The following is a 24,043-nucleotide window of genomic DNA, read 5'->3' as shown; positions in this document are numbered from 1 at the left end:
AATGCAAAGTGGGCAATAAGCTCTCTGGGTCACATCATCTTGTGGGTGTTTCAACTGTGGCCCAAAGAACTTTCTTTGTAACAGTAACTGCTCCCTGAAAGCCAAAGTAAACAGCTGGAATAGATTACCAGCACTAGGCTATGCCTTCCATTGGTTATTTTTTAATTATTTTATTTTTAATTTATGGAATAAAACAAGCATTTCTATAAGATAGTATAATAAAAAGATGATTTCACATGAAACTGCAAATCAACTATGTACAACTAGCTATTCCTTTTAAATATACAATCAAAGAAAATTCTTTCTTTTTTCTTATGGTTCTTATAGGTTATTCACTTTGTAGGGAGAAATTTCAACTGATTAAAACCAATCTTTAGAAGACTTTATACAATCTCCTGCCATAAACTGTCTTTATTCCTTCCCATTGTATTTGCATTGTGGAGATGGGGTGTGGCAGGGAGGGATGTCATTTTAGTCGTAATACCACCGACACAAAACAGGATTGCCCAACGTCAGCATAGGAGATCACAGTTATTTTCAGCCAAGGCTAAACTGTGGGGGGAACATTCCATCAGAAACCAGTAATAGTTAAAAATCAAACTGTCTTCATAAAAGCATAAGGCTGTTATTGTTGAGTTGTTTCCAACTCTTTGTGACCCTGTATGGAGGTTTCTTAGTAAAGCCACTGGAGTGGTTTGCCATTTGCTTCTCCAGCTCATTTTATAGATGAGAAAAATGAGGCAAATGGGTGAAGTGACTTGCCCAGGGTCACACAGCTAGTAAGGGCAGCTACTGAGGGCAGATTTGAACTCAGGAAAATGAGCCCTCCTGATACCAACCCTAGTAGTCTATCCATTGTGCCACCTAGATGCCTTGAAGGTATAAGGAGGCAGATTTCAGCCTCATAGGAGGAAACGTTTGCTAACAATGTGATTTATTATGCAAGAGTAGAGTCAATTGCCTTAAGAAGTAGTGAGCTCCCTGACCTGGACCACTTCAGGGAAGGCTAGATGACTAGTCAGAGATATTTAGAGAGGATGACTGTTTTCATGCTGGCAGGAAGAGCTAACCTCCAAGGTCCCACCCAGTTCTGATGCCCTAGGATTGTCATCCCTCTGTGAAAGACAAAGACATCTGGCTTACCGGCAATCCAGCCCCCTCCTTTGCATGGACAGGAACATAGATATTGAGATACAAACAGTCTTCAGAAACGGCAGTAGTAGGGGCGTTTACTTTCATGATCACTGCCATTCTTTCTAGTGCAGCGACATCGTGCAAACACCTGCAAAACGTAAGAGATGACCGATCTCAATAGAATCGTATGAGAATAATAATAATTATAATTGAGTGCTTTGAGGTTTGCAAAGCACTTTACAAACATGACCTCATTTGACCCTCACAATACCCTTGAGAGGTAGGTGCTATCATTACCACTACATTTTTTGGAGAGGGGAAGTGAGGCAATCAGGTTTAAGTGACTTGTTGAAGGTCACACAGCTAGTAAGTATCAAGTGTCTGAGGTCAGATTTGAACTCAGGGCCTCCTGACTCCAGGGCTGGTGATCTATTCACTGTGCCACCTCACTGTGCCATATTATCCTTATTTTACAAATGAGGAAACTGGGGCAGGCAGAGCTGCAGTGACTTGCCAATATTTCACCAAGTCCCATACAGTCTTTTTTCTTGTTCATCATTTATTGTAATGTTTGGGTTTGTTGGCAATTGTTTAGTTAGAAACAATGTATTTTTAAAATTTAAAAAACTTGGAAAATGGAGGCAGAGCCAAGATGACAGAGTGAAAACAGGAACATGCCTAAAATCTCTCAAATTCTTTCAGATACCTTTTGAGAAGTGAGTCTGAACAGTTTTGAGAGAGGTAGAATCCACTAGGAGACATAGTGTGGCAGATTTCCAAGGCAGGAGAGTCCAGAAAAAGAGGGATACATTGTGCTGGGCTAGGACAATGCTGGGTGTATGGAAATACCCCGGACCATAACAGAGCACCATACCGGAATGGGAACACTATACCAGCTTGCCAGCTGCAGTGGCGATCCCCAGGCCTCTCGACACAGGACAGGAGTCTGTTGGAGCTAGGTGAGGCAGAAACACAGAGCCTGCAGCAGCAGCAGCAGCAGCTTCTCCTGGAGCTATAAGCCCACACTCTAAAGGTTTGAAACTCACCTTCTTGAATTTCTAGGAGCCATAATGACCCAGTAAACTCTAAGAGGTCTAGTCCTTCCCTTAAATAACCTAGAAAATACTGACCTAGGAGAAACCCTAGAATAGAGGAGTCTGAGGTTGGGGATCAGTAATTTCTTATCTCAGGAAGCTAAGGAAACCCCCTTTTGTGGTGATGAAAGGAGACCAGTGCAAGAAGAGAGGCATTTCAGCAAGCCCCACCTTACCAGACCAATAGGAGTTCCTGAGCTCCAGGACGATGGAGCCAGCAAGTGCCATCCCCAGGACCCCAGGCATGCCTTTCCACAGCCAAGGGAATTGGCAGGCACCAGTGCAGACCTACAGCTGAGACCATCCATGCTATATAGCACAACCCAGGGGAAGAGGAGACTTCCAGCAACCAGACCACCCATCTCCCACACCTCACACTGTGATGCCCAGGGGAAACTCGGAAAGACTTCCCTGGGCCTTGATCCTTGGAACTCACCAGCCAACTTCAGCTCAGCAACAGAGGGACTTCAACAGTATATAGCTTCTAGCTGACAAAATCAGAGGCCAGAGTACACAAAGCCAGTAACCAGGCCCTTAGCTCTCAACACAAGAAGTTTGGGATAGAGCCCGCTGGGCCCCTGCGGCAGTGATACAATTAAAAAGTCAGGAAAAAAGCAAATACCATGAACAAGCAAGCTATAAAAGTAAAAAAAGCCATTGAATCATATTATGAGGAAAGAGAAGACTGAAAAATGAATTCAGACGAGGATAGCATTGACAATATACCCACATCTGAAAACTCAAAAGGGAATATGATCTGCTCTCAAGCTCAAAAAGCATCCTGGAAGAATTCAAAGAGGATTTTAAAAGCCAAATTAGAGAGATTAAATCTACACAATCTAACAACAGAAAATGAATCCTTGAAAAGTAAAATTGGCCAAATGGAAAGAGAGATGCAGAAGGTATCTGAAGAAAATAATTTGTTAAAAATTAGAATCTGGCAAGTAGAAGCTAATGACTCTGTGAGGCATCAAGTATCAGTCAAACAAAATCTAAAGAATGAAAAAATAAAAGAAAATATAAAATATCTCATTCAAAAAACAACTGACATGGAAAATAGATCCAGGAGAGATAATTTAAGAATTATTGGTCCACCTGAAAGCCATGATCTAAAAAAGAGCCTGGACAACATCTTTGATGAGATTATTAAGGAAAACTTCCCTGATATCTTGGAACCAGAGGGTAAAATAGTCATTGAAAGAATCCACCACTCACTCCCTGAAAGAGATCCCAAATTGAAAATGCCAAAGAATATTGTAGCCAAATTCCAGAATTATCAGGGCAAGGAGAAAATACTGCAAGCAGCCAGAAAGAAACAATTCCAATATCGTGGAACTACAGTCAGGATCATACAGGACCTTGCAGGTTCTACATTAAAAGATCAGAGGGATTGGAATATGATATTCCAAAAGGCAAAGGAGCTTGGACTACAACAAAGGATCAACTATACAGGAATACTGAGCATAATCTTTCAGGCAAGGAGATGGACATTCAATGAAATAAGAGAATTCCAGACCTTCCTGATGAAAAGGCCAGAGCTCAATGGAAAATTTGATCTTCCAATAGAAGACTCAAGAGTGGCATAAAAAGGTAAACAGGGGAAAATAAAAAAAGAAAAAAAAAACCCTTGTTATTGAACAAGGGTAAACTGTTTATATCCCTATATTGGAGGATGATATTTGCTAATTTTGAGAATGGTATAGTTAGTACGACATTTAAAAAGGATATACATAGACAGAGGGTGTGGGGATAAATTAACTGATGTGATGATAAAAAATTAATTAAGGGATGAAAAGGGATTGTAATGGGAGAAGAGGTAAGTAGGAGGTAGAAAATGATAAATTATATCACATGAAGAGCACAAAACCATATTATAGTAGAGGGAAAGAAGGGAGAGAGAAGAGCAGTGTCTGAGCTTTATTCTCATCAGATTTGGTTCAATGAGGAAATAACATACTCTGTAATGTATAAAAATCAAACTTGCCCTACAGGCAGTAAGAGCAGAAAGAGGAAAGAAAAGGAGGGGAAAGAAAAGAAAGGAAGATGGGGGAACCAAAAGAGAGGGAATATGGAGGGAGGCAGCGGTCAAACGCAAAACTCTTTTGAAGAGGTGAAGGGAGAAGGGAGAAATAAAAACATAAATAGGGTGGGGAATGGGATGGAAAAGAAGACACAGGTAGTAATCATAACTGTGAATGTGAATGAGATGAACATTCCCATAAAACAAAGGAAGATAGTAGAATGGATTAAAAACCAAAATTCTACAATATGTTGTTTCCAAGAATCATATCTGAAACAGGGGGATACAAACAGGATAAAGGTAAAAGGCTGGAGTAGAATATATTATGCTTCAGCTTTAGTAAAACAAAAGCAGAGATAGCAATCCTAATCTCAGACAAAACAAAAGAAAAGATAGATCTAATTAAAAGAGATAAGGAAAGAAACTATATCTTGCTAAAAGTCACCATAGACAATGAAGTACTATCATTACTTAACATGTATGCACCAAGTGGTATAGCATCCAAATTCTCAGAGGAGAAGTTAAGGGAGTTACAGGAAGAAATAGAGAGCAAAACTATACTTGTGGGGCACCTTAACCTCCCCATCTCTAAACTTGACAAATCTAACCTCAAAATAAACAAGAAAAAAGTTAAGGAGGTGAATATAATTTTAGGAAAGGTAGATATGATAAACCTCTGGAGAAAACTGAATGGGGATAGAAAGGAGTATATTTTTTTTCTCAGTGGTGCATGGCACATATCCAAAAATTGACCATACACTGGGGCATAAAAACCTCACAATCCAGTGCAGAAAGGCAGAAATAGTCAATACATCCTTTTCAGATCATGATGCAATAAAAATTATTTGTAACAAGGTACTATGAAAAGATTGAGTGAGAATTAATTGGAAACTAAATAGTCTAATCCTAAAGAATGAGTGGCTCAAAGAACAAATTATAGAAACAATCAATAACTTGATTCAAGAGAATGACAATAATACCAACATTTATGGGATGCAGCAAAAGCAGTTCTTGGGGGAAGCTTTATATTTCTAATGCTTACATGAATAAAATAGAGAAAAAAGAGATCAATGTATAAGGCATGTAACTTAAAAAGCTAGAAAAAGATCAAAGTGAAAGTCTCCAATTAAATACCAAATGAGAAATGCTGAAAAGCAAAGGAGATATTAATAAAATTGAAATCAAGAAAACTATTGAACTAATAAATAAAACTGAGTTGATTTTGTGAAAAAAAAAAACAATAACTCTATAAACCTTTGGTCAACATGATTAAAGATAAGAAAGAAGAAAACCAGCTTTTTTGCCCGTCCAGCCATCGTGGTGGAAGCTCGGCTGTCATCTCATCATCATGTCCTCTCATAAAACATTTAGAATCAAGAGGTTCCTGGCCAAGAAACAGAAGCAGAATCGTCCCATCCCTCAATGGATCCGAATGAAAACTGGTAATAAGATCAGGTACAACTCAAAAAGGAGACACTGGAGAAGGACCAAGCTGGGATTATAAAGAATGGCCAGCGCAACGAAAGACGAAACACCAGAACCATCTCCCCCACCCTTACCATGACATCCTTCCATCCATCAATCCATCCATTCATTCATTCATCCATCAATCACTCAGTCACCTCACTGCCCCCAATAAAAAGTAAATACCACTACTGCCCTCCCATTTTGGAAGCTGTCTGCCAAGATGCAGACATCAAAAAAACCCCAACCCTGACAAACTGTTAAATTTGTCTTGCCCTTGAATGTTTTCATGAATTGCACCTGCATCCATGCGTTTGGGTACCGTGTGTTTTGTGATATGGTTTAAATTACTGTTATTTGCATCTCTGTGTAGCATTTGTATGTTTGAGGTTATGCTTAAGAGGCAGAGATCATAATGAAACAAGTTCCTGTCAAGAAGAACCAAGCTCAAGCCCTGCCTTGACTAAGCCTTCACAATAACCTCTCTGTGTTTTGTTTTGTGTTCTAAGGAGTTATAAGAGAGCACCTACCTCACAGGGTTGTTGTGGGGATCTAAGATTTGCACGCCTTCAGTGTAAGCCTCCAGTGCTGCTAATCAGGAGCTGTCTCAGCCAGATTATGCGCAGCTGACTGTGCTCATTTATCAAACTCACAGTCAGAGAAGTAACCTGTTGACCCCCTGCTTATTTCATACAATAAGCCGTCTTTGTTCCTTGTTGGGAGGTGGTAATTAACTGTTGGCAACTTCAAAGTTGTCGGTTATTTGTGTGTATGGGAAAGCCCAACCTTTTGTTAGGAACTAGACCTGGTCCAGGTGAATGGCTTCACAATTTTCTGAAGATGCAATTCTGCTAATAAAGGGCTTCTACAAAAAAAAAAAAAAAAAGAAAACCAAATTACCAGTGTCAAAAAAGAAAAGGGTGAATTCACCTCCAATGAAGAGGAAATTAAAACAATAATTAGGAATGGTTTGGGTCAATTGTATGCCCATAAATTCGATAATCTTAGGGAAATAGATGAATATTTTAAAAATATAAATTGCCCAGATTGAGAGAAAAGAAAAAAAATACCTAAATAACCCCTCTCAGAAACAGAAATTGAGCAAGCCATTGATGAACTCCCTAGGAAAAAATATCCAGGGCCAGATGAATTTATATGTGAATTCTATCAAATATTTAAAGAACAATTAATTCCCATATTTATAGACTATTCAGGAAAATAGGTGAAGAAGGAGTCCTACCAAACTCTTTCTACTACACAAATATGGTACTAATACCTAAATCAGGAAGAGTCAAAACAGAGAAAAAAAATTATAGAACGATTTCGCTAATGAATATTGATGCAAAAATTTCAAACAAAATATTAGCAAGAAGATCGCTTATCAGGAGAATAATACACTATGACTAGGTAGGATTTATTCCAGGAATGCAAGGCCGGTTCAATATTAGGACAACTCTCAACACAACTGGTCATATCAATGACAAAACTGGCAGTAACCATATGGTTATCTCAATAGATGCAGAAAAAGGTTTGGATGAAATAAAACACACACTCCTATAAGAAACACTAGAAAGCATAGGAATAAATGGAGTCTTCTATAAAAGCATAAGCAACATCTACCTAAAACCATCATAAGGCAATATATGTAATGGGGATAAGCTAAATGCATTTCCAAGAAGATCAGGATGAAATAAGTATGTCCATTATCACCCATATTATCCAATTTAGTACTAGAAATATTAGGTTCACCAATAAGGGAAAAGAAAGAAATTGAAGGAATTAGAAAGGTAAAGAAGAAACTAAGTTATCACTCTTTGCAGATGATATGATGATTTACTTAGAGAATCCTAGAGAATCAAGTAAAAACAATCTACTGGAAATAATAAAAAAAATTTAGCAAAGTTGCTGGGTATAAAATAAATCCACACAAATCCTCACCATTCCCATACAGTACTAACAAAACCCAACAGCAAGAGATAGAAAGAGAAATTCCTGTACTTTCTGTAGACACTATAAAATATTTGGGAGTCTACCTGCCAAGACAAAGCCATGACCTATATGAACACAATTATGAAACACTTTTCACCCAAATAAAGTCAGACCTAGCCAAACTAATATAATGCAAGTGAAAATTTTACCTAAATTAATTTACTTATTCTGTGCCATACCAATCAAAGTACCAAAAATTTATTTTACAGACCTGGATAAAATAATAACAAAATTCATGTGGAAGAACAAAAGGTCCAGAATATCAAGGGAATTAATGAAAAAAAAATGCTAGGGAAGGTGGCCTAGCCATACCAGATATGAAACTGTATTATAAGGCAGCAGTCATGAAAACTACTTGGTATTGGCTAAGAAATAGAGTAGTGGATTAGTGGAATAGGTTAGGTACACAAGACACAGTAGTTAATGACTACAGCAATCTACTCTTTGCTAAACCCATAGAATCCAGCTTCTGGGTTAAGAATTTACTCTTGGGGGCAGAGCCAAGGTGGTGGCTGGAAAGTAGGGATTTGCTTAAACCCCCACCAGGTCCCTCCAAAAACCTATAAAAATGGCTCTGAAGAAATTCTAAAACTGCAGAACAAACAAATAGCAGAGGGAAGCAGGGATCCAGCCCAGGACAGCCTGGATGGTTGCTGGATGAGGTCTATTGCTCACTGAGCTGGGGGCAGAGGAGAGCAGAGCCCAGCATGGGCAGCGACAAGACCAACCAGACCAGGAGCCGGGCAGAATGGGCCCTAGCACCCTGAATCAAGGCGCTGTGGCGGTTACCAGACTTCTCAACCCACAAACACCAAAGACAACAGAGAAGGTTAGTGGGAAAAGCTGCAGGGGACAGAGTGGAAGGAGTTTGTGGTTTGGCCACCACCCCAGGGGCAGCAGGGGGTGGTGTAGCTACAGAACTACAGCTGCAGTTGCTTATGGCCCCAGGCCCACGTGGTGTGAGGAATTAAGTGGCGGATCAGAGCAGGAGTGCACAGCCTGTTTAAGATCCCAGTCAGGCCCTGGTTGGCAGTTCTTGGGGAAGGAAGAGTGCTAGTGTGGCAGAGCTGGCTGTATAGAAATAGCTCTGAAAATAACAGTGCATCCCCTCAAGCTTGGAACAAAGTACTCTTTACTCTACAAGCAGTCATAACCTGACAAAAAACTCAAGGGTCAAGTAAGTTGGCTGGGAACACAGATAGGCAGTGGAAACAGACTCCGATTCAAACTCAGACTTTGGAATCTTTCTTTGCTGACAAAGAAGACCAAAATATACAGCCTGAAGAAGTCAAAAAAGTCAAAGAGCCTACATCAAAAGCCTCCAAGAAAAACATGAACTGGTCTCAGGCCATGGAAGAGCTCAAAAGGGATTTGGAAAAGCAAGTTAAAGAAGTAGAGGAAAAATTGGGATGAGAAATGAGAAGGATGCAAGAAAACCATGAAAAACAAGTCAATGACTTGCTAAAGGAGACCCAAAAAAATACCGAAAAAAATATTGAAGAAAACAACACCTTAAAAATAGACTAACTCAAATGGCAAAAGAGCTCCAAAAACCCAATGAGGAGAAGAATCCCTTGAAAGGCAGAATTAGCCAAATGGAAAAGGAGGTCCAAAAGACCACTGAAGAAAACACTATCTTAAAAATTAGATTGGAGCAAGTGGAAGCTAGTGACATTATGAGAAATCAAGATATTATAAAACAGAACCAAAGGAATGAAAAAATGGAAGACAATGTGAAATATCTCATTGGAAAAGCCACTGACCTGGAAAATAGATCCAGCAGAGATCATTTTTAAATTATTGGACTACCTGAAAGGCATGATCAAAAAAGAGCCTAGACATCATCTTTCAAGAAATCATCAAGGAGAACTGCCCTGATATTCTAGAACCACAGGACAAAATAGAAATAGAAAGAATCCAGAGATTGCCTCTTCAGATAGATCCCAAAAAGAAAACTCCTAGGAACATTGTCGCCAAATTTCAAAGTTTCCAGATCAAGGAGAAAATGCTGCAAGAAGCCAGAAAGAAACAATTTAAGTATTGTGGAAAAACAATGAGGATAACACAGGATCTGACAACTTCTACATTAAGGGATCGAAGTGCTTGGAATATGATATTCTGGAGGTCAATGGAGCTAGGATTAAAACCAAGAATCACCTACCCAGAAAAACTGAATATCATGCTCCAAGGCAAAATGTGGATTTTCAATAAAATAGAGGACTTTCAATCTTTGTCAGTGAAAAGACCAGAGCTGAATAGAAAATTTGACTTTCAAACATAAGAATCAAGAGCAGCATGAGAAGGTAAACAAGAAAGAGAAATCATAAGGGACTTACTAAAGTTGAACTGTTTTGTTTACATTCCTACATGGAAAGGTGATGTGTATGATTCATGAGACCTCAGTATTAGAATAGCTGAAAGGAATATGCATATATATATATATATATATATATATATATATATATATATATATGTGTGTGTGTGTGTGTATGTGTATATATATATATATATACACACACATATGTGTGTATGTATGTATATACATAGGGGTGTGTGTGTGTGTGTGTGTATATATATATATATGCATATATAGACAGAGGGCACAGGGTGAGTTGAATATGAAGGGATGATATCTAAAAAATTAAAATCAGTTTAAGGGATAAGAAAGGAATATATTGAGAGAGAAAGGAAGGGAGAGATAGAATGGGATAAGTTATCTCACATAGAAGTGGCAAGAAAAAGTGGTTCTGTAGGAAGGGAAGAGGGGGCAGGTGAGGAGGAATGAGTAAATCTTGCTCTCATTGGATTTGACCTGAGGAGGGAATACCATACACACTCATTTGGGCATCTTACCCCACAGGAAAGAAAGAGGAAGCAGATAAAAAAGGGGGCACAATAGAAAGGAGGGCAGATAGCGGGAGGAGATAATCAAAAACACTTTCAAAAAGGGACAGGGTCAAGGGAGAAAACTGGATAAAGGGGAATAGGTTAGGAAGGAGCAAAACATAGTTAGTCTGTCACAACATGAGTATTGTGGAAGGGTTTTACATAATGATCCACATGTGGCCTATGTTGAATTGCTTGCCTTCTTAGGGAGGGTGGGTGGGGAGGGAAGAGGGGAGAGAAGTTGGAACTCAAAGTTTTAAAAACAGACATTCAAACACAAACAAAAAAAGGTTTTTTCATGCAACTAGGAAATAAGATACACAGGCAATGGGGCATAGAAATTTGTTTTGCCCTACAAGAGAAGAAGGGAAATGGGGATGGATGGGAGGGGAGCGGGGCGACAGAAGGGAAGGCTGACTGGGGAACATGGCAACCAGAATATACACCATCTTGGAGTGGGTGGGAGGGTAGAAATGGGGAGAAAATTCATAATTTAAACTCTTGTGAAAATCATTGCTGAAAACTTAATATATTAAATAAATTAAATTAAAAAAAGAAACAGAGGCATAACTCCTCCTTATGATCATTCTTTAAGTGTACCTACAGCAATACCTCATTTTATTAATTTTCTCATGGTAACTTAGAAAAACACACACATGTTTTATTGAAGTTTCACTTTTCAACTTAAAATTTTCTTCTATTATACCTTCACTTTCCCCTTCCATATACCTAGCCCATATGGCAAAAAAATATTTTTTTAAAAGAAAAAGAGAATAAAAAAGATAAAAATTCAGAAAGCCTGACCAATACATCAAAGAACTCTGAAAACATATACAGCATATCACACCTCTGGACCTACCACTTTTGCAAAGGAGTGACCTTGGGGGTATCTTCTCAAATTTCATCTTTGGAAGAGGGGCATGTTTTGTAATTGTAGTATAAAGAAAGAGAATTAGCATTTATATAAGCACCATTTTATTTTTACAAATTTTATTTGATCCTAACAAAAAGCATGGGAAGTAGATGCAATTATTATCTCCATTTTACAATTAAGGAAACTGAGGCAAACAGATTAAGTGACTTCCCCAAGGTCACATCAGTGTCTAAGGTTGGATTTGAACTCATTTTCCCGATGGAAGGCTAAGTGCTTTGTCCATCGTACTACTAGCTGTCTCTATTTTGATTGATTAAGGTAGCAGGTGCTTTCTGTTTATATTTCAGTTATTGTATCATTGACTCTGTTTAACTGCCCTTTGCATCCCTGTATTCAAGATGTGCATTTCTTAAAGCACAGTAATATTTATGTACCACAATTTATTTAGTCATTCCCTAGTTGAACGACATCCACTTTATTTATATTTCTTTGTAACCACAAAAAATATTGACATAAATATGATGATGTATATGGGGGCTTTCTGGCATAGACATTTAGTCATGTTACTTGCATAATTCCAAACCACTTTCCAAGATGATGGTACTGATTCACAGCTCTTCCAGAAATGTACTAATGTACCCATTTTTACATATTTTTCCTCTTACTCGCTGTTTTCATCTTTCCCAAGTGATTTTTTTTGTCTTGCACTTCTCTAATAAGAAGTATAATAATTTAGAGATTTGGAGCATTTTTTCATGTGGTGGATAAATTCTGAAATTCTTTAGAGAACTGTTTGTTGAAGTCTTTGGACAACTTATTTATTGAAGAATAGCTTTTGGCTATCTATCTATCTATCTATCTATCTATCTATCTATTTTAGGGTTATTTCCTATTGGCCTCTGACCATATTTTTCCATATCATTTCATGTGCCTCAAACTACTTTCCATGTGGAAGCTCTGATGTCACCTATACACATGCATATGTTTAATATATTTACATATTTGTGCACAATGCAACACAACAAGTGTGTATATGTAAATATACACATATTTGTGTTGATATGTTAAACTTAGCTAATCAATTTTCTCTTTACAGCATCTGTAATGGAAATAAATAATTTTTAAAAAAGAAAAAAAAGAATTCATTCTTTCACAAAAAATGCTAGGAGAACTGGAAAACAATAAGTAGAAATTGGGCACAGACCAATATCTTATACTGTATACCAAAATTAAGTCAAAATGTTACCATAATATAGTTATAAAGGCTAATACCATAAGCAATTTGGGAGAGCAAGGAATAGTTTAGTTGTCAGATTTATGGAGAAGGAAAGAATTAATGACCAAACAAGAAATAAAGAGCATTATGAAATGCCAAATGGATAATTTTGATTATGTCCTATTGAAAAGTTTTTGTATAAACAAAGCCAATGTAACAAAGATTAGGAGGGAAGCAGAAGATTAGGAAAGAATTTTTACAACCAATGTCTCTGATAAAGGCCTCATCTCTAAAATATACAGGGAACTGAGTGAATTTTATAGGAATACAAGTCATTCCTCAATTGAGAAATGGTCAAAGGACATGAACAGGCAGTTTTCAGAGGAAGAAATTAAAAATATCTATGTGGGGGCAGAGCCAACATGGCAGCTGGAAAGCAGATTTCCCCCAAATCCCTCCAAACACCTGTAGAAAACGGCTCTGAACAAATTCTAGAGCTGCGGAACCCATGAAATAAAAGAGGGAAGCAGTTATCCAGTGCAGGACGGCCTGGATGGTCACTGGGAAGGGTCTATCAGATGCTGCTGGGAGTGGAGTACAGCCCAGTGTGGGCTGCACCAGGACATATCAGACCAGGAGTCGACTGGAGCAGGCCTGAGTGCCATGAATCATTGAGCTGTGGCAGTTACCAGACTTCTCAACCCACAAACTCCAAAGACCACGGAGCAGGTTAGTAGGTCAACTGCTAGATCAGGTTAGAGAGCAGTCTGGCCACCAGCCCTGGGGGTGGTGGAGGTGGTGTGGTGTTGGAGCTCCAGCATCAGCTGCTTCTGGAGTTCCTGGTTCACATGTTTGGAGGAATCAAGCAGCAGACCAGAGCAGGAGTGCAGGGCTTGTTTTACCCTGCTTGGATCTGGGTTGCAATCCTGGTTGGCGGTTTTGGGGGATTTTCAAATGCAACAATCAGGAGAAGCATGAAAAGGTAAACAAGAAAGAGACATATTAAGGGACTTACTAAAGTTGAACTGTTTTGTTTACGTTCCTACATGGAAAAATGATGTGTTTAATTCATGAGATCTTTCACAGTATTAGGGTAGTTGAAGGGAATATACATATACATATACATACATACATACATATATATATATATATATATATATATATATATATATATACACACACACACACTATATATATATACAGAGGGCACAGGGTGAGTTGAATATGAAGGGGCGAGATCTAAAAAAAATAAAATTAAATTAAGGGGTGAGAGAGGAATATGTGTGTGTGTGTGTCTATATATATATATATATATATATAGAGAGAGAGAGAGAGAGAGAGAGAGAGAGAGAGAGAGAGAGAGAAAGGGAAAGATAAGATAGAATGGGGCAAATTATCTCACATAAAAGTGTCAAGAAAAAGCAGTTCTGTTGGAAGGCAAGAGGGAGCAGGTTAGGGGAAATGAGTGAATCTTGCTCTCATTGGATTTGACCTGAGGAGGGAATAATATACACACTCAATCGGGTATCTTACCCCACAGAAAAGTAGGGAGAAGAGGATAAAAAGGGGGGATGATAGAAGGGACGGCAGATAGGGGGAGGAGGTAATCAGAAGCAAACACTTTTGAAAAGGACAGGGTCAAAGGAGAAAATTAAATAAAGACAGACAAGATAGGATGGAGGGAAATATAGTTAGTCTTTCACAACATGACTGTTATGGAAGTGTTTTGCATAACGATACATGTGTGGCCTGTGTTGAGTTGTTTGCCTTCTCAAGGAGGGTGGGTGGGGAAGGAAGAGGGGAGAGAATATGGAACTCAATGTTTTAATATCAGATGCTCAAAAAAAAAGTTGTTTTCGCATGCAACTGGGAAATAAGATATATAGGCAATGGGGCATAGAAATCTATCCTGCCCTACAAGAAAGTAAGGGGAAAGTGGATGGGGAGGGAGTGGTGTGACAGAAGGGAGGGCTGCCTGGGGAATGGGACAATCAGAATATATGCCATCTTGGAGTAGGGGGGAGGGCAGAAATGTGGAGAAAATTTGTAACTCAAAATCTTGTGGAAATCAATGTTGAAAACTAAAATATTAAATAATAAAATAATTCTTAAGAGAAAAAAAAATAAAGATATCTATAGGCATTTGAAAAATGCTCTAAATCACTATTGATTAGAGAAACACAAATCAAAACAACTCTTAGGTACCACATCTCTCTTGTCAGATTGGCCAACATGACAAAACAGGAAAATGATAAACGCTGGAGAGGATGTGGGAAAATTGGAACATTGTTACATCATTGGTAGAGTTGTGAACTGATCCGGCCATTCTAGGGAACAATTTGGAACTATACTCAAAGGGCTATAAAGATGTGCATACCGGGGCAAAGCCAAGATGGTGGCAGGAAAACAGGGACCTGTTAAAGCTCTCCCCCAAATCCTTCCAAACACCTGTAAAAATGGCTCTGAACAAATTCTAGAGCTACAGAACCCACAAAATAACAGAGGGAAGCAGGTCTTTACCCCAGAGCACCTGGAAAGTCTCTGGGAAGGGTCTATCACACCGTACTGTGAGCACAGCGCAGTCCAGCTTTGGCCATGCCAGGAGAGACTGGGCCCAGAGGAGATGGGGGTGGGGGAGGAGATCAAGCATAGGGCCATGAATCACTGAGCTGTAGCAGTTACCAGACTTTTCAACCCATAAATGCCAAAGCCCAATGAGCAGATCAGTGGGAAAACTGTTGGATCTGGATGAGAGAAGAGCAGGGTTAGGCCCCAGCCCTGGAGGTGGCAAGGTGGCAGCAACAGGAAGCTCAGGTGGCTGCTTCCTGAGCTCCTGCAGTGGCTGCTTCCAGCCCCAGGCCCACATGGTGGAAGGAATCAAGTGGCAGATCAGAATGGGAATGCAGGGAGCACTTTGCTGGCAAAGAGGTAGGATTCTCTCTCTCTGCCCTGCTTGGATCTGAGTCACAGTCCTAGATTGTGGTTCTTGGGGTATGAGGTGTTCTGGTGTGGCAGAGCTTGAGGTGACTGTGGAGAGGGAGTACTACTGGTAGCTACATGGCAGAAATGAGTGCTTGCACTCACAGACCAGAGCACAGGCCTGGAGAGGAATATCATACCACCTCAGAATAGAAGTAGTTCTGAAAACTGTAGGGCAAGGCCCCTGAAGCTTGTGACAAAGCACTCTCCACTCTGTAAGCAGTCACATCCTGGCAAAAAGCTCAAGGGCCAAGTAGCTGGCTGGGAATATGAGCAAGCAATGTAAAAGGACTCAGACTCACACTATAGAATCTTACTTTGCTGACAAAGAAGATCCATACATACAGCCAGAAGAAGTCAACAAAGTCAAAGAGCCTACATTAAAAACCTCCCAGAAAAATACGAATTGGTCTCAGGTCATGGAAGAGCTCAAAAAGGATTTGGAAAGTCAAGTAAGAGGAGAGGAAAAATTGGGAAGAGAAATGAGAGTGATGCAAGAAAATCATGAAAAACAAGTCAACAACTTGCTAAAGGACACCCAAAAAAACTGAAGAAAATAACACCTTAAAAAATAGATTAACCAAATGACAAAAGTCCTCCAAAAAGGCAATGAGGAGAAGAATGCCTTAAAAGGCAGAATTAGGAACAGGAGATCCAAAAGACCACTGAAGAAAATACTACCTTAAAAATTAGAATGGAGCAAGTGGGAGGTAGTGATTTTATGAGAAATCAAGAAATTATAAAACAGAACCTAAAGAATGAAAAAATGGAAGACAATGTGGAATATCTCATTGGAAAAAAAAACACTGAGCTGGAGAATAGATCCAGGTGAAATAATTTAAAAATTACTGGACTACCTGAAAGCCATGATCAAAAAAAGAGCCTAGACAGCATCTTTCAAGAAATTATCAAGTAAAACTGCCCTGGTATTCTAGAGCCAGAGGGTATAATAAAAATTGAAAGAATCCACTGATTGCCTCTTGAAAAAGATCCCCAAAAGAAAATTCCTAGGAGTCTTGTAGCAAAATGCCAGAGTTCCCAGGTAATGGAGAAAATATTTCAAGCAGCTAGAAAGAACCAATTTGAGCATTGTGGAAATACAATCAGGATAACATAAGATATTGCAGCTTCTACATTAAGGGATCAAAGGGCTTGAAATATGATATTCTGGAGGTCAATAGAGCTAGGATTAAAACCAAGAATCACCTAGCCAGAAAAACTGAGTATAATACTTCAGGGTAAAATATGGATTTTCAATGAAATAGAGGAATTTCAAGCATTCTTAATGAAAAGACCAGAACTGAACAGAAAATTTGACTTTCAAATACAAGAATCAAGAGAAGTATGCAAAGGCAAACAGGAATGAGAAATCATAAGGGACTTACTAAAGTTGAACTGTTTTGTTTACATTCCTACATGGAAAGATGATAATTGTAACTCATGAGACCTTTCTCAGTATTAGGGTGGTTGAAGGGAATATACATATAACATTATATATATATATATATATATGTGTGTGTGTGTGTGTGTGTGTGTGTGTGTGTGTGTGTGTGTGTATAATAATTGTGTGTGTGTGTGCATGCATGTGTGTGTGTGGACAGAGGGCAAACGGTGAGTCGAGTATAAAAGGATGATATCTAAAAAATACAAAATTAAATTAAGGGCTGAGAGAGCAATATATTGGGAGAAGGAGAAAGGGAAAGATAGAATGGGGTCAATTATCTCACATAAAAGTGGCAAGAAAAAGCAATTCTATTGGAAAGGAAGAGAGGGCAGGTGAAAGGGAATAAGTGAATCTTGCTCTCACCAGATTTTATTTAAGGAGGGAGTGACATACACACTCAATTGGGTATCTTACCCTACAGAAAAGTAGGGGGGAAAGGGGATAAGAGAGAAGGTATGATAGAAGAGAGAGCAGACAGGGGGAGGAGGTAATCAAAAGCAAACACTTTTGAAAAGGGACCAGGTCAAGGGACAAAATTGAATAAAGGGGGACAGGATATGATGGAGGGAAATATAGGCAGTCTTTCACAACATGAGTATTATGGAAGTGTTTTGCATAATGACACATGTGTGGCCTGTGTTGAATTGCTTGCCTTCTCAAGGAGGGTGCATGGGGAGGGAAGAAGGGAGTAAATTTAGAACTTGATGGTCTAAAAACAAATGCTCAAAAAAGTTGTTTTTACATGTAACTGGGAAATAAGTTTTACAGGCAATGGGGTATAGAAATCTATCTTGCCCTACAAGAAAGTAAGGGGAAAAGGGATAAGGGGGAGGGGGAGTGGGGTGAGAGAATGGAGGGCAGACTTGGAAAAGGGGCAATCAGAATATATGCAATTTTTGGGTGAGGGGGAGGGTAGAAATGGGGAGAAAATTTGTAACTCAATCTTGTGGGAATCCATGTTGAAAACTAAAATATTAAATAATAAAAAAGAGAAAGTCGTTTAGAAAAAGATGTGCATACCTTTTGACCCAGTAATACCTCTACTAGGGCTATATCCCAAAGAGATCGTACAAGTGGGAAATGGACCCATATATACAAAAATACTAATAGCAGCTCTTTTTGTGATGGCAAAGAATTGGAAATCAAGGGGATGCCTATCAATTGGGGAATGGCTAAATAAGTTGTAGTATATGAATGAAATGGAATACTACTGTGCCATAAGAAATGGGGAGCAGATGGACTTCAAAATAACCTGGAAAGGCCTAAGTGATGCTGACTGAGGAGAGCAGAACCAGAAGAACATGATTACAGACACATGGTATCTGTAATTGACTTGGGCTATCTTTGATAGACTTGGCTCTTCTCAGCAATACAAAGTTCAAAGACAGCTCCAAAACACTCATGATGGAAAAAGTTACCCACATCCAAAGAAAGAATTATGGAGTCTCAATGCAGATTGAGGCAAACCATTTGCTCTCTCTTTTTTCCTTTTTTCCTCTCTTTTGGTCTTGTTTCTTCTTTCTCATGATTCATTTTATCGGTGATAATTGTTCTTTACAACTTGACTATTGTGTAAATAAGTTTAATGTGGAGGTACATGTAGAACCTATATTGGATTACATGCCATCGGGGGGGGGTGAGGGGAGAGAAGAGACAGGGGGAGAAATTTTGGAACTCAAAAACTTGTGGATCTGAGTGTTGTAAACTAAAAATAAAAAAAATAAATTTAAAAAAGAGAAAAAGGAAATAGGAAAAGGAAAAAAAAACTTGTAAAACAAATAGACATTACCAAAATGCAAATAGCTGAACACATCCTAGTGTATGAATGTCATGGAATGTGGTTGCTCCATAAGAAGATGAATGTGAGGAATCAGAAAACCAGCTGCAGACTGATGAATTTCTAACTAGACCAGAACAGACCAGAACTAGGAACATTTTATGAAGTGCAGACCTGGGCGCCACTGTGCCAGGGGAATTATCTTTGTTCCAGAGGAGCATTATGGTGGAGGGTAGGAGGTAGGCTGGTGTATGGAATGGGGAATAAGGGTGGTCTCCAAAGGAAAAGACATCAAACTGCTTAAAGAACAATACAAGGGGTCAGACTTAATGACCTCTAAAGTGTCCCCTTCCTATCTGAGCCTATCAGTCTCTGAGTTCTGGTTTGTTATTCATTAACTTTGTGACCTTGGGTGAGTCACTTAGTCTCTGTTGTCATTCAGTCCTGGCTGACCCGTCATGACTCCATATGAGGTTTTTTGTCAAAGTTACTGTAGTGCTTTGCCGTTTCCTTCTCTAGCTCATTTTACAGATGAAGAAACTGAGGGAAACAGGGTGAAGTGATTTACCCAGGGTCACACAGGTAGCAAATGTCTGAGATCAAATTTGAACTTAGGATTTTCTGACTCCAGGCACTGAATTCTATCCACTGAGTCACCTAGCTGCCTCTCATCTCTATTAGCATTTGTTTTCCTATCTGTAGAAATATGTGTCATAACTCCCTCACTGTATTTTTCTGAAGTTATTCTCTCAAGTCCAAATAAATGTGAACTATTATCATGAAGCAATTATTTGAGGCTTCACAGCCCAGGGAGCATTCATTCCTTCAATAAATATTTAAGAAACGTCTACTGTGTGCAGAGTACACAGAGAAAAAATGTAGGTAAGACACAATGGTGCGTTTTCTTTATCTGGTAAGAAAAGGAGAGGAAGATGCTTACGAGGGTGGATGAATAGTTGCATCTCTCACATTGCTCCATGAATCTGGTGGTTGCGGAGGAGAAAACCTCAGGGCCCCCACAGGGGGGTTTGCAAAGGGGATTCCCAGAAAAACGTTGACACGTTTGTCAATCCCCTTGATACTGATTTGAGTCCCTTGGATCTGTCCAGACTCAGTGGTCCTGATGAGGTCATCTACATGATGTCCTGGGAACAAAGAGGAGAGAAATACTCAGAGACAGATGACTGAACTGTTGTCCAAATACCTCCTCTAAAATCCTACCATTTTTTTCATTAGATGGAAATGTAAGCCTCCTCCTGTTTCTGCCATGATTCTTTAATTTTTCTTAAAAGTCTCCAGTGATTGGGAACTTATTTCACAAAAGAGCTCTTTTAGAAAGCTCTGGCACTGACTCAGGAGCTGTCCAGCTTTGGGGATCCAGAGTCTCAAGATCAAAGCAACTGTTCCCCAAAAATCCCACCCCCAGCCTAGCTTAGGAAACCACAAAGCAACAAATCAGTGCCATATAGTTTATCAGTATGATCCAATTGAACAAAGACTTAACAAGCACCTCAGCTTTGAATTGAGGATAAAGTGGCACAAATTTACACTCTCCTAGAGAACAATGACCTGCACACCAATAACTAGGATTACAAGGGAGAGGCATAAAGGAGAGTTCCTGGCAAAGAGCTAGGAAAATATATGAGGAGGGTCAGGAAAAGCTCTGCAACAAGTGGCAGAACCCACCCTGGGTCTTTAGTGTACAATCTTCAACAGAACTAGACTGGGGAAAGTGCTTTCTGGGCATGGGAAAGACAGCAAAGAAGGGAGATGGAAGATGGGAGTAGAAGAAAGGCATATGGAAAGTAGTTACATTGGGCTACAGTATGTGTCAGGAAGCCTCATCTTCTTGAGTTCAAATCCATCCTCAGATACTTACTAGCCATGTGACCCTGGGCAAGTCATTTCACCTGTTTGCTCTTACTTTCCTCATCTGTAAAATGAACTGGAGAAGGAAATGGCAAACCAACCCCAGTATCTTCACCAAGAAAATCCCAAATAGGGTCACCAAGAGTCAGACATGATTATAAAACAACTTAATAACAACACAACAAATGTGAATAGAGTAGTAGGTGATAAGATTGCATGCACAGAGTACAGGATTTGGGCTCAGAGGATAGGGGTTCAAATCACAGCCCTCTAATTTACTGCCTGTGTGAACTTGTTACAGTTCCTTTCCTTTCCCTAAGCCTGTTTCTCCTCTTTGATTAAATTGGAAAAGGGTATTGAATTCAATGTTCCTTAAGTTTCCTCCAAGCTCCCCAACCTGGAGTACAAGAGCTAGAAACTGCTCAACTGTCAGGGCACATGGCCACACCCTTCCTCAGTCAGAAGAACAAGGATCAGGCATACTTCTCAAAGATTTGCACTACTCTTTTATCAAAGGAGATCAAAGTGTAGCCCAATATAAAATATATGGCAGTGACTTCAATATATATCAGGTGGGCTTCAGTTTCTCTTCTATAAAAATAGTGGTTTGGGAGGATGAAAATAACAAAATTAAACCAAATTCTCTCTGGGATAAGAACTCACTATTTGACCAAAACTGCAGGGAAAACTGAAAAATGGTATGGCAGAAACTAGCCATAGACCAACATCTCACACCAAATACCAAGATAAGTTCAAAATGGGTACATGATTTAGACATAAAGGGGCATGCCATAAAAAAAATTAGGACAGCAAGGAATAGTTTACCTGTCAGATCTATGGAGAAGAGACCAAACAAGAGCTACAGAATATCACGAAATGCAAAATAGATCATTTGGATTACAATAAATTTAAATGGTTCCGCACAAACAAAACAAACACAATTTAGACCAAAAGGAGAAAAATGGGAAACAATTTTTACAGCAGTATTTCTGATAAAGGCCTCATTTCTCTAATACATATAGAACTAAGTCAAATGAATCAGAATACAAGTCCTTCCCCAACTGACAAATGGCCAAAGGGTATGAACAGTCAGTTTCCAAAGGAAGAAATTAAAACTACCTATAGCCATATGAAAATGCTCTAAATCACTAGTAATTAATTAGACAAATACAAATGAAAATAACTCTGAGGTACCACCTCATACCTATCAGATTGGTTAATATAACAGAAAAGAAAAATGATAAAAATTGGAGAATATATGGGAAAACTGGAACACTAATGAACTCTAGTGAAGTTGTAAATTATTACAACCATTCTGGAGAACTATTTGGAACTATGCCCAAAGGACAATCAACCCTTCTTACTTTGTGATCCAGGAATACTACAACTTGGTCTGTATCCCAAAAAAGATCATAAAAAGGGGAATGTATCCCCAAGGACAAAAATGTTTATAGCCACTCTTTTTGTGGTGGCAAAGAGTTGGAAATTCAGGGCATGTCCATCAATTGGTGAATGGCTAAACAAGTTGTGGTATATGAATGTAATCAAATATTAAGAAGTGATGAGCAGACAGATTTAAGAAAAATTGGGAAAGGCACATACTCGTGCCAAGGGAAGTGAACCAAAGAGAACATTGTACATGGTAACAGCAAAGTTGTACAATGATCTACTATGAATGACTCAGTTTTTCAAGCAATGTAATGATACAAGACAATCCCAAAAGACTCCTGATGGAAAAATTGCTATGCATATCCAGAGAAACAATTACGGAATAAGAATGCAGATCAGAACATACTATTTTCACTTTTTGGGTGGCTTTTCCCTTTTGCTCCTCCTCTTAATTCACAATATGACTAATCTGGGAATGTTTACATTATTGTAAATGTATAACCTATATCAGATTGCTTGCAATCTTGGGAGGAGGAGGAAGGGGAGAAGAAAAACTTGAAACTCAAAATCTTATAAAAATGAATGTTGAAAACTATCTTTACATTTAATTGGAAAAAATAAAATACTATAGACAGAAAGGAAGAAAGAAAGAAAGAAGGAAGGAAGGAAGGAAGGAAGGAAGCAAGGAAGGAAGGAAGGAAGGAAGAAAAGAAAGAAAGAGAGAAAGAAAGAAAGAAAAAGAAAAGAAAAGAAAAATGAAAGAAAGAAAGAAAGAAGGGACAGAGGGAGGAAGAACATAAAGAAATAAGCTGTGCCACATTTTCTCATCCAAATGAAGCAATCCTACTTCCAGTCTAAAAAGATGCTCCCATCAATCCTCACTCTTATCTATCTCCTTGAAAATGACTAACCTTTCCCTCTCTCCCCACCCTATCAGCAGCTGATAGAAGTTTTTATATATAACCTACACAGAGAGGGCATCACTTTCTCAGCAGCAAACCTAGTTTTGCCCCCTGAAATCAAACTAACAATGATCCTTCACCTCAGCCCACAAACCCAATCAGTCAGCGAGATCAAGAGAAAAAACAATTCGAAAGCCTCATATCTTCAGTGAGAAAATCAAAGGACTCCTCCCATGTCCCCCCAGAAATCATCCCCTACACTGGGTCAGCCTGGCTGAGCTGCTCACCTGGGGCTTGAATCAGGAGGCCCAGGACCCCCAAAGCCAGGATCTTGGGCAGCAGGGAAGTCTCCCACATCTTTCCCTCTGCACAGCCTCCTGCTTATGCCCAATTAGATACCAGGCCTGGCCTTTAATACAAAAAGAACTAGATCAAAGGGCACTCTAAGGAAACTGGGCTAAGAGTTCCTTAAAGGACTTCCTCCTCAGAAGTTGTCTTAGGTGTGTTTGAAAAAAAAAATTATTTTAAATTGAATCTCTAAAGGCTAAAGACAGATCTGAAAATCTATCTATCCAGTAGCAACATGCTGGTATGTGTATAATAACAAGCTCTCAGGGAAAAAAAAAACCAAATATATCCATGACACTCTTAAATATAATCTCTATTAGTAACATTGTTTCCAATACTTTCTTAAGTCTAGATAATCAACAAAACGATGAATCAAGCCCTGAATTGCAGGATTTTCTGATTTCAGAGGGGCTAATTTGATAATGGGTTCACAAGAGCCAGTTAGGGCTGCCCCCACCACTTCAGCTGAAGTGTCAAGGGTCAAAATTCAAATTACACAACCTAACCACCCTCCCTCCCAGTCTCTGGTAATTTCTATGACCTTTCCCCCTTGAAACTCTTCGGTTCCTTAGTTTTTCTTCCTGACCCCATTTGGGGTCTCCTTAGCAAAGATGCTGGAGTGGCTTGACATTTCTTTCTCCAGCTCACTTTACAAATG

General features: G+C 39.1%; 1 protein-coding gene and 1 pseudogene across 1 annotated transcript; one reads left to right on the top strand and one right to left on the bottom strand.

Moving 5' to 3' along the window:
- LOC118840816 overlaps window positions 1–23,394 on the bottom strand; it is a 43,684-nt pseudogene extending 20,290 nt beyond the window's left edge.
- Window positions 5,557–6,023, top strand: LOC118840817 (60S ribosomal protein L39). The gene has a single exon (XM_036748167.1). It carries the CDS (start codon window positions 5,597–5,599, stop codon window positions 5,750–5,752), a length of 156 nt encoding a protein of 51 aa, XP_036604062.1. The 5' UTR covers window positions 5,557–5,596; the 3' UTR covers window positions 5,753–6,023.
- Window positions 23,395–24,043: the final 649 nt, after the last annotated feature.

The sequence above is a fragment of the Trichosurus vulpecula genome, chromosome 3, assembly GCF_011100635.1.
Source record: "Trichosurus vulpecula isolate mTriVul1 chromosome 3, mTriVul1.pri, whole genome shotgun sequence".
Taxonomy (NCBI): Eukaryota; Metazoa; Chordata; class Mammalia; order Diprotodontia; family Phalangeridae; genus Trichosurus; species Trichosurus vulpecula.
The sequence above is the reverse complement of the archived record's forward strand: the minus strand, read 5'-3'. Positions and strand labels throughout refer to the sequence as shown.

Coding starts and splice junctions, on each gene's coding strand:
- LOC118840817 (XM_036748167.1), top strand. CDS start 5,597: ATGTCCTCTCATAAAACATTTAGAATCAAGAGGTTCCTGGCCAAGAAA.